This window comes from Aplidium turbinatum, chromosome 4, assembly GCF_918807975.1.
Source record: "Aplidium turbinatum chromosome 4, kaAplTurb1.1, whole genome shotgun sequence".
Classification (NCBI taxonomy): domain Eukaryota; kingdom Metazoa; phylum Chordata; class Ascidiacea; order Aplousobranchia; family Polyclinidae; genus Aplidium; species Aplidium turbinatum.
Window position 1 is genome coordinate 6,947,603 of NC_137475.1, and position 14,155 is coordinate 6,961,757.

General features: G+C 37.2%; 1 protein-coding gene across 1 annotated transcript; it reads right to left on the reverse strand.

Moving 5' to 3' along the window:
• Positions 1-432: 432 nt before the first annotated feature.
• Positions 433-13,820, reverse strand: LOC145769572 (uncharacterized). Its single transcript, XM_082581228.1, has 12 exons — positions 13,796-13,820; positions 12,955-13,111; positions 12,541-12,635; positions 11,720-11,884; positions 10,736-10,833; positions 10,448-10,513; positions 9,171-9,224; positions 8,829-8,873; positions 8,568-8,630; positions 2,631-2,786; positions 1,759-1,944; positions 433-901 (listed from the first exon to the last, which is right to left on the reverse strand). The coding sequence occupies exons 1-12, from the start codon at positions 13,810-13,812 to the stop codon at positions 873-875; spliced, it is 1,131 nt and encodes a 376-aa protein (XP_082437354.1). The 5' UTR covers positions 13,813-13,820; the 3' UTR covers positions 433-872.
• Positions 13,821-14,155: the final 335 nt, after the last annotated feature.

A 14,155-nucleotide genomic window follows, 5' to 3' on the forward strand; every position in this document is an offset into this window, starting at 1 on the left:
AACAGCAGTGGTCCAAATTATCAGCCGGGCCACTTTATAGCACTCCCCTACCGTAGGCGTAGGTAGTCAAAGCTGTTGTGCCAGTGTGTGCACACTTGTTATTTTTGAGTAACAATTTCAAATTGTGTAACGATTTTGCAGTAACAGTTGAGCACTCCTGCTCTGCATCGAAAGCCATTGCCAATAGGGGCCCCTAAACTTAGCTGTGCCTCGGGCCCCCGTGAGGCTTAATCAGGCCCTGCACTGGTAATTTTCAAGAAGCGGCTTCATGGTTTTTAGCATGCGTCTGTTGACTTCTTCGACAGCCGAGAAATCTGTAGGTTAATAAGTTCCTACAAATTTTCAATGCTCTTCAAAATTTTGTTTGAGGCCTACGCTACAACTAAACTAATGTCACATGCAGACGAAACGTGAAAATTAAATGTTGGCAAGCGTTCGCAGCATGTATTTGCAATTGCCACTGAAAAAAGCAGAAGAAAATAAATGATTGATCATGGAACTTAGAATAGGAAACGTCACAATGCAGAGTGAATGTGAAAAGGTAAAACACAGATGAAAAAAGAATTCATAGAAATGAAGAACACACCGTCTTTGAAATTAAACCCTCTAAGCTTGCAATAACGTTTTTTCGTACATTGAAACAATGCATTAAAGGCACACTTTGCAAGTTAGGATTACGACGAATCTTGCATCGCCTTAATCTAAAACAAAAAATGCAAAAATAGGCTAAACTACAAACTGAAGTGCAAAAACATATGTGAAAAACTAAACAGAGTGCATACAAGAACATTGTGGGGTTAGATAAGCTAGTTCACACTATTTGAAATAAAAAAGCAATGAAACACAAATCAAAGTCTGTTGATCTTCAACTTTCACTTCTCCTCTGGTTCAATCTTCAAATCTAAAAAAACAAAGCAATTGACTCAGGACCGGATTTAGCTGATGGGGGGCCCGGGGCACTTTTAGATCGGGGGGCCCCTGTGCACAAATTTTTTTCGCGCCTTAAGCGCGAAATACCTCCTCTACGTTTACAGTAGCATTAATTCAGCACTGCACAGCATTTTGCGGAAACTTCAAAGGCTGTAAGCAAAAAAATAACACAAAATCACATTTTTTCCACGTAGGGGGGCTCTTCAAAAGTCGGGGGGCCCGGGGCACCTGCACCCTCTGCTCCCCCTAAATCCGGGCCTGAATTGACTACTCAATCAAATTTTGAAAATATTCCATTTCGGATAATTTGTTTTCCAATCTGACATTGTTCTGGAGATGTTACGACAATGCCAGATTGTTTGACGCACAGTAATAACTCTAATAACTTTTAAACAGAAATAACAACTTTTACTACTAACTTTTAAACAGTAATAATTTAAATTGACATTTAAAAGTCAATTAAAAGTTTACAGCTTTTTTTCGATGTTGCCATTTTCCCACCCATATAGTCACAATGTACCACATATGACACAACAATCTTTCTGCGTAATGCGAACTTTGCAGCATAAAAATGTTCTGAATTTTTTTCAATGCACTCCAATCAGTGAGAATAATAATAAAAATACGTTATACAGTAGAACTCGGTTAATCCGGATTCGATTTGACCGGCGATTCCATCCGGATTAGGCGAAGATCCGGATTAACCGATGACGGTTCTATCAAATCTGACTCATTTGTACTTCCAGTTTCATCCGGATTAGGCGAAGATCCGGATTAACTGAATCCGGATTAACCGAGTTCTACTGTTATAACGTAAATAAAACGTACCACACTCTCCTGTCGGGGTGTTGCTGTTTACAGAAGACCCAGCGCTGGTCTCAGAGGCCATGAAATGATGCTGGGAAAGCGTCAAAGGAGGTAGAGAACAGGATGAAAACCAAGGAGCCAGAGACCCAAACGGATTCATACTAGTCCTCTCGTCAAAGCACATTTCAGGAGTGGTTCCTTCAATTGCTGCAAGTGAAAAGAAGTTTAGGCAGTGGCGGATTCAGAAGTGGGCCTAAGAAGTATCTTGGCGGGCCTTCACCAATAATGCCACTGCGGGCCAGCATACAAAAACTTAGTGTTACCAAATATCTCTTACAAATGCTGTGAAAGAGTGATGCCACAGACAATTCAGTGCCACTTGGCAGTTCTAGTGTTTAACATTAACATGTTTTTTTTTCATGAATCTGATTTTGGGTGGGCCCACTGTCAACCTGGGTGGGCCTGCACCAATCAGGCCAACCCGGTAGATCCGCCTCTGAGTTTAGGTGTTTTAAAAGACAACAAGATAAACACTGGCAACTTTACGGATGGTTCAATCAATTTTCAAACATTTTACAGCGAAATGCAATCCTTATTCTCGTGGCAAACAACTACAATCACTTTCCAAAAGTTTCGAAGAGTCCAATTCATGGCTAGTCAAAACAAATTAAGAAATGAGTGTCCTGTGTATTTAATTTCTTCACTCAATATTTTTATTTAAATAAATCAGTATTTTTATATTGTAATCATAGGGTGAGGCAACCACAATTCGACCGGTGGGCACTACTGGGTAACCACTATCCAGTACCACTGAGTAAATTTAAAGCATATTTACACACGAAGGGCCACTAGTGTATATTTGTGATTACTCATAAACGTAGTAATTTACAAACCTGGCTTGAGATTAGCATTGCTGTTTATGACACCGGTGGCTAAGGCAGCACTGGCAATATCGCAACTCAAAGGCTGGACAACATCTGTTTGCTGGGTTGTCACTGCCAACGTTATTTGATCGGTTGAAGACTGAGATCCTTGCAAATCATCAGAAGCTGGTAAGGGAGCATTGATTCAAGTGGATGCTTTTAAGACACAATTCTATTTGCAGGTTAAAACACTTTTTATCCAGGATTTAAACAAGTGATTTATGGAAACAATAACAAACTTAGTTTGCTTTCCAAATCTTCATTGGCATTTAAGTTTAGAAATGATATAAAAATAAGTATAAAACTTAGGCACTTCCTATTTTAGATTATATATTATAAATAAATTCAGAGTTTGTACGATGTTACGTTGACTTAGATTTTCCATTGCTGAATGGAATGTATCTTATATTTTACGGACGATGTCAAGTAAGTTCAATGGCCTGGTTTCAAATATCACCAAAATAAATCATAATATACAAACGAAATCGGTTAGTAGTATACCGCTTAAAAGTATCAATCGTTTATTTGAATGAAAACCTGAAATCCCAAACCAAATCCAATCTAATGTTAAGTAAAACACCATTGGTTAAGTGCATACCGTTTAAGAATAAGTCGGATAGCACTGGTCTAAAAAAAAGATTTTTTTTCTGCTGTTTAGACTTTGACAACTGATTTCAGGTAATTTTGGGGTATTGAATCCGAATCTGAACTCAGATTTTTACTATCACATCAAATTTTTGAGATATAATAAAAAAAATACTTTATTTCTGCCAAAAGTGAAATATTTGGCATTGCGGTTACTACCAACATAAATTAATTATGCAGTGCTATAACGAAAGGTTAGTGTTAGACAGACCAAAACAGCTTCAATAAGGTTTTACTGGACAAGCATAGCCATAGGCCTGCTTAAATCTTTGTGGTATCATGAAAAACATTGACGGGGAGGGGTCAGTTATACTTTTAGCTTGTTATTCATCATCATTATCGAACATGCCTGAATAAGGCGTCGGCTACCGTGAGTTTCCACACGATCGATTGTTCATAGTTCTTAATCGATCGATTGTCCATAGTTTTCAAAATTTTGGTTTGTCCATGTTGAAAGATTTTCAAACGTGGACGACTAGACGTCCACGGTGCCTCTGACCTGGAACTGTGGAAGTCGCCCCATCGTTGCCGAATGTTCAATTCCTCGTTTGCGGTAGACATGCCCGATAAATGTCATTAACCTTTTTTATGATAATTGTGATGAGGACGCTAGGGGTGCACCCAGAGCGTCTCCACACTTCTTCGTTAGTGATCTTATCCATCCAGTTAATTGCCATCATTCTTCGAATGAACCAAATTTCATCACTGTTGATCTTCTTTTCTATCTGCGGGCATACAGTCCAGGACTCACAGCCATATAGCAGTACTGACCAAATGTACACATTAGGGTGTGACAGCCGCCCCATGATTTTTGAAACTTGGTTTCACAGAGCCTACCTTTTTTTTGGTGGTGAGGTTTTACCTGTATAAGATTCTTGTAAAGTTTCAAAAAAATTGGTCAAGGTTTAGAGGTGGCCCATGGCCACTAAAGTTTTTGGGGGGTGCGCAATGCATTTTTAGGGGTGTTTTTGCTATATCTCAGCACGTATACATGATAGAAGGTCATGTTATAGCTCAATCGATGCAGTATAGGCAAGTTTATATCAAACTTGTGAACAAATGTTCAGTCTAAAATGTTTAGTTTTTGAGTTATTTGAGAAAAACCTGTTTTTTGCATATTTGTGAGAAAAATGTTCTTCGCACCTTTTCTTCTTGGGTTAAAACACATGGAAAATCAATGAAATGATGAATTCACATGTTTACTTAATGTTAAACGAAATCACAAAATACATTTGAGAGCGAGGAACAGCAATGATAAAAATCACAATGTAAGAAACCAACACCGAGATGGATGTAAGTATTGTTTACGCTGATTGGGCATAGAATTTCTGCTGTTCTCAACTACTTGAAAAATATTTTGAAATGAAACTTCTGTCTTAGTAGTGTCAATAAAGTCTTGGCACAGTTTGACACCCCTTTCTGCTGCATCATTAACAACACAAAGACTTGAAACCCGTTTCTTTGCTTCACAGTAGCTGCCGTTCTGGCACCAATCGACAACACCAACACTTAAAATGGTAGTGTCAATCCTCAAGATTCTGAAGAAGCTCCAAAAATCTTCTCCAACTAAGGAGCTCAAGTCATCTGTTGGTTTTGTAGCAACGGAAGAAAAGGAAGGTTTGCCAAAATCACTTCCTTCTCTTTTCAAAGAATGTCCAGGATCTTCGAAGCTTGTCAGCTTTTGAACATTTTTTTGTTTGTCCCGTCAGACACAGTGCTATCGAAAAGGGTAAGGGGTATAAGTTCTTCACTAAGATACCACATGTGCCCCTTTAGAGCTTTAAGAGCTGCTTTGGCCATACTGTTTTCGATTTCTTAATACTCGTTGACGTTGATAAGTACTAGGTCCGTTGCAAGGAGCAGAAGTTGACACAAAAGCGGTTAGCCACCATGGCACATAGGAATATACAACAAGCGGAACAAATTTTTGAATTTTCTTTAGCTGTTGCTTTGAACATATAAAACCTGCAGGAAGATCTCTAGTAATAACTTTAGTGAGAAGAGCAATCTTGATGCAGTATAAAATCTTGGCCATCCATCTGGCTTTGTGACAAGCACCCGGATGTAGAAAACTTCCAAAGGTTTCAGCTCCCTCACCAAGATACAAAAGCACTAGTTTGACTAGCTCCTCATAATCATCCCTCACAAATCCCTGTGCTAGGGCTTCATAGCAGATCTTCACAATCATCTCCTTCTTGATCTTCATATCTGCTGGCCATCGCTCTGATGGTAAGACGGACTCGCCTAGTCAAGCCTGAAGACAACATCCAGTTTGAGACTCTTCTATCAAAGCTCAAAATAAAAGACATCAGTGAAGTCCTCTAATTAGGCAGACTGAGATGGCTTGGCCTCGTTGAGCGCAGCTCAAGCTAGATCTCACAGGTCAGATGTGTTAACATCGCAGCACAGCGGGGTCAAGGTAGACCAAAACTTTCTTGGGAAGAACTTGTAAAACATGACCTTGTAGCCCTGAACATGGACTCTGCCAACCCAATAAATGAGGTGTGGAGGGGAAGACTTCGTTCTCGACAGACAGACAGACAGGCCACACCCTCGACATGAGGATTAATTCATGGCCTGTATAGTATAATCAAAATTGGTTGATGATGATGATCTTTAAACTGTGAAATAGCATGTGATATAAATTAGCACTTACCACCATAAAAATTGCCTTAACAGTAAACACAATGTTAGTGTTCAGTTTCTATGCTTCTAACAAAACAAAACATGAGGTAACTTAGGCTTAAACTTTGAAGAGTTACAGCTTCTGTACTTCTCCAGGTGTTCCTAAGGAGAAAAAAAAAGTGAAAATGATAAAATATTCAATTCATATGCAACAATTTTTCACAAAATTTGTGCAAAAAAAGGTTTTCTCAAATAACTCGCAAACTACACATTTTAGGCAAATAGTTTCTTCACAAGTCTAATACAAATTTGCTTATTCTGCATCGATTGAGCTACAGCACGACCTTCTATCATGTCTAGGAGCCGAGATATAGCAAAAACACCCCTAAAAATGCATCGCGCACCCCCCAAAAACTTTAGTAAACCTTGACCAATTTTTTTGAAACTTTACAGGAATCTTATACAGGTAAAACCTCACCACCAAAAAAAAGGTAGGCAAATTCTGAAAAGGTCGGGGCGGCTGTCACACCCTAGTACACATGTAAATTTCTTATTCTAGTGTTTAGAGAGATTGAGTTAGATTTCAGTATTTTGCCATTTTGATGAAAGCTTGTTTGGATTGTGCAATTCTTGTTAGCTTCTTATTACTGCCTTGTTAATACTGTTGATAAGAAAACAAATTGGTATCAAAACTGTAGTTTGTGGGTGTATTTCAGCTACTTATGCACCACATGGCCTGGATTTCTTGATATAACACAATGTGTACGTGTGATTAACGCAACCCCAAATTTTCCACTTCTGACAAAAGTAACAATTTGCTGTTATCACGTCTCACAAACCTGACGTGATAAGCAAAATCTGAGGTCAAATTTCGATTCAGAACCCCAAAATTACTCTAATTCAGTTTTCAAACTTCTTACCGCAAAATCGTGTAAACCAGTGATAATAGTATTAGGATTTGCTTCTCGTTTGCATACTTCATTCATTCAATCGTATAATTGTCAGGGTTGCCGGATTATGAAAAAATCTTAAAGCCAAAATAATACAAAAAAGGCCAAATGGATAATTACCTGTTTCCATTATAGTTAAGACATAATAAGACATTACAATTCCAAAATAATGACTATAATATTCATATTTGTTGATATTTTATCACTTGTAGCGGATTTTAATAAATTGTAGCAAAATTAATTGTGAAAGTGGCCCGAAAAATCGCAAGTATAAAAGGATTGTAGCGAATGAGTTTTAATTCGCTTACGTGGTGATATCTGGCACCACTGGCTGGCTTAGAGGGTGAGCGCAGTCCGACTAGGCGCCTGCGTCACCTTACAAGTATTAAACAAGTATTGAATAATGCTGAATACGGTTTTCATCTAGTAAGGTTACGATATATGAGAAATACTGATTATTATACATGTTGAAAAGTAAATTTAAAAAAAAAAAAATACGCCAATCTACAAAAAATCTGGCAACCCTGATAATTTTACCCGTAAGCGCAAAGAGAATGTCTCCTTTTTGCTTCGCATAATTGTCTGCAATGTTCAAAGGAGAAATGAAGCAAAGGTGGGACAGACGCATGCGATCAACACAAAGACAAGTGTCTGTAATCCCAGGCCATAATCTTATGTGCTAGACTAGACACCGCACTTCAAACAACCAATTTTCGCACAGCTGGGCTTCATTAAAACAGAAGAGCAGACAAAAGAATAAACACACTTCCCAATAAAGAAGTTTACGTGCTTTTGATGTCATCCCTCGGCGACTGACTTTCCAAGGAATGGACACGGACAAATTATTTCGGCTTGAAAGGGAAGTGTTGGAAACGTGCCACGTGTAGGCCATGGTTGGAAAGCATGTCCAAAACTTTAAACCAGAAAACTTTGGAGAATATTTTTAAAATTGCTGAATAAAAGTTGCCTACTGCTGTGAAATGTAGTGCGTAATTTCATTTGTGCAGTTCCGTTCAGTTGAAGAACATTGCAAATTAATTATTTTACGAGATAGCGCAGAAGACTTTAAAAAAAAGCTTTTGCGATTTCAAAACAGAGAGCGTGAGCGGCGTTTTTGTACCATACCTCTATTATGGAAGGCCACGTTGCATACTCAAAACTACACAGCAGGTATGGAGCTAAAAATACCATGCTTGAAAAAATACTTCAGCCATCAAAGTCCGTATTGTGACATCACAGAGATTGGTGAGACGAAAAGTCCGATTGCCGCAGTTAGCAGAAAAATGCTTTGATCGCACATGCTCTCCCAGTCAGCAAATGCGGTCCTTTTTACATTGATTCAACGTCTGCAGACGATTAAATCAATGTAAAAAGGACCAGTTTTGCCGGCTAGAACTATCGCTGACAATACAGCATAGTGTTATGCAACGCATAACTAGCAAGCTCTTTAAAGTTTAAACCAGAATTGTAAGCAGTTGTAGGAAGTACCAGTTGTAATGTGCGTTGTAGGTAGCCTAGTCAGCACAGACATCTTCTCAACAATTACGCCCGTTCACACAAACCTTTTTTTCAGCAAATTGGTTGAACGTATCAATCGTATCAAAACGTCTGGCAAATAGGTGATACGATTAACCGATTTCGTCTGTACTGCATTAATTTGACAGTACTTCACAATACAAACACTTACTTGTTGTCAATGAAGCTTTTTCAGAGTCTTCAGAAGCAGGCTCTGAGCTTTGATTATTGTTCTCTGAAAAAAAAACACTTGATCATTCGAAAAATTGCATTAATATCTGCACGGGTGCTATGCGCCATGAAAAAAAGAATCGTTTCCAAAAGAAAAATACAGATTATATTTTTTCAAACCGCATCTATACAGCGATTGCTAAAGTACAACAGAAAAGGCTAAAAACAGGCCTTTTTGTACTGGAATACCAAGAACACTCACCATCGTAATAACGCGAAGTTGCTTTGCTGGAGTTGTCAGAAGCAACTGTGAAGATAAATTTTGTCAACTCAAATTATACCAATTTTTTTCTGTAAGCTGAAGGCTATATCGTTGCAGAAAATCGATTTTTTACAAAACGTTTGATAAGTCGGCATTTGAAACAAGACTGGAAACTGCAACTTGATGATTTTCAAACAGCAAGGTTACCGTGGGGAACCAAACTTTTAGTATCAGGGTATAACATGTACAAATCTTTCATCACATTGACACCTCCAAATTCCTTTGTCAGAGTTATTGTTATGCCTCAACAAGTGAGCACTGTGTAATTACTCAATGACTTACCTTGCATCTCATGTGTTGTTACTTTCGAACCAGAATATAAAGCCTTTAACCACTCTGTAACAAAGATCAAAGGGTAAATCGCACACATATTTCATTATTTGTGGATTATTGAATTACTAGATGGGAAGACAAAAGTATCAAAATTAGTACAGGATATGGGCAATCGAATAAAAAGAGTTTTTGATCTACGTAAAATTTCTCAAAAGCTTTAGTTTATGACAGACAAGGCATTACGATTTGCGTTCTCGGCCTCATTTGATAAAATTGCAAATACTTTGTGAACAAAACTGATTAAGTTCGCAGCCGTGTTGTGAGCCTGAAAGGAAACAACGGATGAGAATATTAAAACGAAGAAACCATAGTGAACGGATGTATGAAACAATAATCATCTGAACTAAATCGTTTTAACCAAATACAATTTGCTTCCAAAACCCTGTTAGATCAATGAAATATAAATGTGGAGCCAATCTGGAGTGGAATATGCTTACGTGAGACAATGAACATTTTGATATGACATGCAAGGTTACAAAAGATATCGAATTCAAATATCTTAAATTTTCAAAAGATTACACAAATTGTAAAGTGTTCACACATTTTGATCACTATTCTTCAACCTCAATAGAAAAAACAGGACATTTTAGTCACTGATGCAATGAAAAAGTGAGCTTCTTCTTCTTCTCTCGTATTGTCGCTATATGTCAGGGCATCCGTTGGTTAGCCACTGCCTGGTGTCGTCATCGATGGAAATTAGGCCTTCCATACCATGGGGTGGTCTATATAGCCGGCAATCCTTGATACTGTGGGCTTCCGTCTGCATTTCACCACACTCACAAGCAGCACTCTCTGCCAAGCCCCAACGCAACATGTGTGCACCATAGCGTCCAACACCAGTGAGCAAACGGTTACGCCTTGATGAGGCAAGTCTAGAGAGGCCATGTTCCAGGCTCTGGTTTTCGGACGGGGATCTGAATACTTGGCGAAGTGGGGACGTGCTGCTTGACCATTGTTCACACCACGCCGCGTGGCACCACTGTTTGCTAGGGCTTCCACCAGAGGCTGCCAGAAGGTCTTGCGCAGCGCGTACAAATGGCTTTCTTGATTTTAACCGCTGCTTTGGTGAATATCTCAGCGTGGTTGCGTGTAGCAAATGGCCGGGGTTTAAAGTGAGCAATATGCTTATACTGTATTGAGAAAAAATTCTGAATTTGTGCTGTTGCCATTAGTCAAGGATAATAATGAGACAAGTTAATAACTTCTAAATTGTTCTCATGACATACCTGGCTGTGTTGCGTCAAAACTATCTGTGTTTCCTGGAGTACTTGTAAAATTAGATCCCATGTCATCTAAAGCGTTGAAATATACATAAATTGCCTTCAAAATCACTTTTCTTATCTGAAACCAACTTTAACGACAACCTTTTCTCTGTATTATTTTTGTAGCAAACACTTTTTTTAAATTTCATTTAACATTCATTGTCATATTGTTAAAAAAAATTTAAACTGACAAACCTCAAGGATCATGCATAGACCTACCAGCTACCACAATGCTAGACAGTTAAAACTTACATTGCTTTACTAGCAAAGGTTGGCTTGCAGTAGGGTAATACAGTGGTCTGGAGGCAGTGTGCTGAGGAACTGTTGCATATTGAATTTGACTTTGACTACTGAAACAACCAGCATTGATACAAAGTTTAATTCAATCATGAGCTAGTTGTTGCTATGACACACAAAAAAGAATATGTACAATTTATTTGAAGTTACAACACACATTTCAATGTACGCTTGTCGCTTAACCAAGACGTCATCATTAAAGCGATGGTTTTCAAACTTTAAAACAATTATATACAAAAAATTTCAGAGCACATTCACTACTAAACAAAGTTGCTTTATTGCACATGACTATGGATTATGGAAACTGTGTTTCAAAAGCTTGAGCAAAGCACTACAACCACAGCATCAGGCAAAAACAGGTTGTATGTATCTACATTTGTGAAGTGAAATTGATTTTAATGCGAATAGTGTAATTATCCCTATACATCATAGCATGATATCAGCAAGGCAATAGCATGTTGACGTGTATTGTTTTTGATACATGGTGGTCAGAAATAAAAAACGATTGAACTGAAAATTAGGCAAATATCATACTATCAGTTATCTAATCAACAGTGTGCATTCAAGTCTCAAATGCTTGCCTGCATATCTATTTGCATAAAGTTAATTTCTAAAAAATTTCATAGAACACTTGAAAATCTTTTATGTCACACTAGTGTGTCGCAACACACAGTTCGAGAAATGTTTCTTTATTTGTAGCCATTTGATTGTTCATGTGGTCTGTATAGTGTATATATATATTATATATTTATAACACCCACACAATTTTCCAACTAATATAAAATTATTTATGCTGCAAACAAAAAGGCATAAAAACGATTTGGTTTCTACATCAAGATAATCTTGTATACCACTAGTGCCACAACATACAGTGGAAGACAAATGTCATAAATATGTTATAAAGTTACAGTTATTAAAAACTTAGAACAAGTCTCCAACCTCAAGCTTGGTTGGTTTTGCAAAAAAGATTCTAAATTTTTTTGTTGCGGCCATGAGTGTGAAGGCAGTTGATCGTAATAAGGAGAAGTAAAAGAGCGTTTAGCAAATGGATCAATATCCATTGCTTGTCCACCACATGGGTGATACGGTTGTGTCCAAGAACATCTGAAAAATAAGACAAAATACAGTTAATGAAATAGGCTCCTCTGGAAATACAAAATCAGTTGCATACAACACAAAAGCAATAGAGCTGTGAAAGCTAGTACTTTGATGGCTTTGTTTCACATCATTTATCCAGAATGAAAGCATGCCAGGCACACTATGCGATCTACTAACACAGGAATGCATAAGAAATAATGATAAAACCATAAAAATGTGCATAACCAGTTGTTTACAGCAATGCACTTGTTTAAAAAAACATAATTAGTACGATATGTTACATATTTCATACTAGCAGTTGTCAAATATCCCATGTGTACAATAAGATATCACACAGAAACAACGACTGGCAATCAAACTTTCTTGTTTATTTTTTGCATGATGCAATCCTAAAATAAGTTAGTTAACGTCAATATCAGTCTATTAGCCCAAGCAATGTTATCAGTTGTATTTTGTTAAATGCTGACTGACACTGAACACACCTACATAATGGTTAGTGGATGATGAAACTTCACACTCTTAAAGAAAACAGTATATATCAATAACAACTTTACGCTGTAAGCCCAAATTGTTTTGATACTATTTGTTTCTGATTCTACAAAAGCAACTAACAAAAAAAATCTTTCTTTCTGGAAACTGTTAAAATATAAGTTACTTTTTACCCTGCATCAGACTTTGCTCGTTTAGGAATTGACTTTTTGAAACTTTTACGAAAACTTTCGATCTCTTCAGTCTTTTGTCTATATGCTAGATAAACCTGAAAAGGCAAGTTTTAAAAACATGTAAGCATTGGTTGAAGAGATAACACGAACAATATACAGCTAGTTTAATGTCAAACCTGTGCCCGTTTAACTCACAACAATAAATATCTTTCACCTTTCAGCCAGAGCATTTGACATATTGTGTATATTGGATTATTCAACATCAAAAACCAAAGGAACATATACATACAATGCATATCTAGAAGGGTGTAGTCAGAACATACCACTATCAGCACAAATTGTATAGCCTATCAGCCTACGCTTGTAAAATTCCAGGAAAAGTAGGCTACAGCTTTTTCCCGGTAGTCAACCAACCTTATTTAGGCAAGCAGGTTTATCTTCATTCAGCACAGTATGCATTATGTTGATGTACTCTACTGTTTGTTCAAGAAGAGATGCCATGTCCTTTTTCATGTTAACAGAGTAAGGTAGCAAACTGCGTAGTTGATCCAAAGAATTGTTTATCCGCTTTCTAGGACAGTTTAAACATAGGTAAATACTTCACTGTTGTTGTGGATAAAAGCAAACAGGACAATGTCTCAGACAACAAATCAGGTGTTTTTACATTGATTCAATGTCTGCAAATGTTCAATCAATGTAAAAAATTGATTTGCTGTTTGGGATAGGCCTACTAACCTTTTTTTTATAAGGCAAGACTAAACTTACGTTTGTAATAATGCATATAACAAAGCAATACATTTCACAATGACAAAAGCTAACTAAAAATTAACCTAAAACAAACTTTATCTCGCTTGTGAAAGAATGCTTCAGATACTAGTCGGTAATCTTACAAAAAATCATTTTATTAAATTCAATTAACTGGCAAGTTGTGGTGTTGAAAGCACACATTTGAATTATATAAAATACTTATCTTCTTCCTTTGAGCTTTGTATGTCTTACGCTGTCTTGAGATTACAAGATTTGTTTTATTTGTGAGACATGTTGTTTAACATGGAATAGTGTACAGCAAACACTGTTTCATCAATCAATACATCGCACAGTATTTTTTATAAAAGAAATTTTAAAACCCTAAAACTAAATCACAATCTTATATCTAATTACCGCAAGCACCTTCGCGCAGTCAAACTTAAATGATTCCAATCCCTAACAACATCCTTAGAAAACGCACAAGAAGTCAATCCCAAAATGTAAGCACCTGCGTATCTTTTCCATATTGCTTTGAAGTCCTTTCCACGTGAAGCGTTTTCAAAAAGAGCGCCTCGCGCTCATCATTGTTCTGATTAGTGTTGCATCATATTGCGAAACAAACGCCTCGTGCAAATTGCAATTACAAAAAAAGGGTTACCGTACCTGCATACAGGTGTTTTATTTATTATGTCTTCAAGTTTTTAGCAAAATTAATTGAGCGTTTTTCTTCGATTTCCAATGAAACAAAATAAATTAGTTGTTTCATATATTATTTTAGTTCAAAAAAATATTTTTAAAATGTACAAATACCTGAAAAGCTTGAACTTAAATTTGGTGTGGCTGTGGCATATGCATAATGTTGCAGTAA

Excerpts from the sequence above, each read along its gene's own strand:
- LOC145769572 (XM_082581228.1), bottom strand. Across the intron at positions 10,834-11,719 it reads CAAAACCAACCAAGCTTGAG|TAGTCAAAGTCAAATTCAAT; the intron begins GTTGGAGACTTG and ends TGGTTGTTTCAG. Across the intron at positions 902-1,758 it reads CACCCCGACAGGAGAGTGTG|ATTTGAAGATTGAACCAGAG; the intron begins GTACGTTTTATT and ends TTGTTTTTTTAG.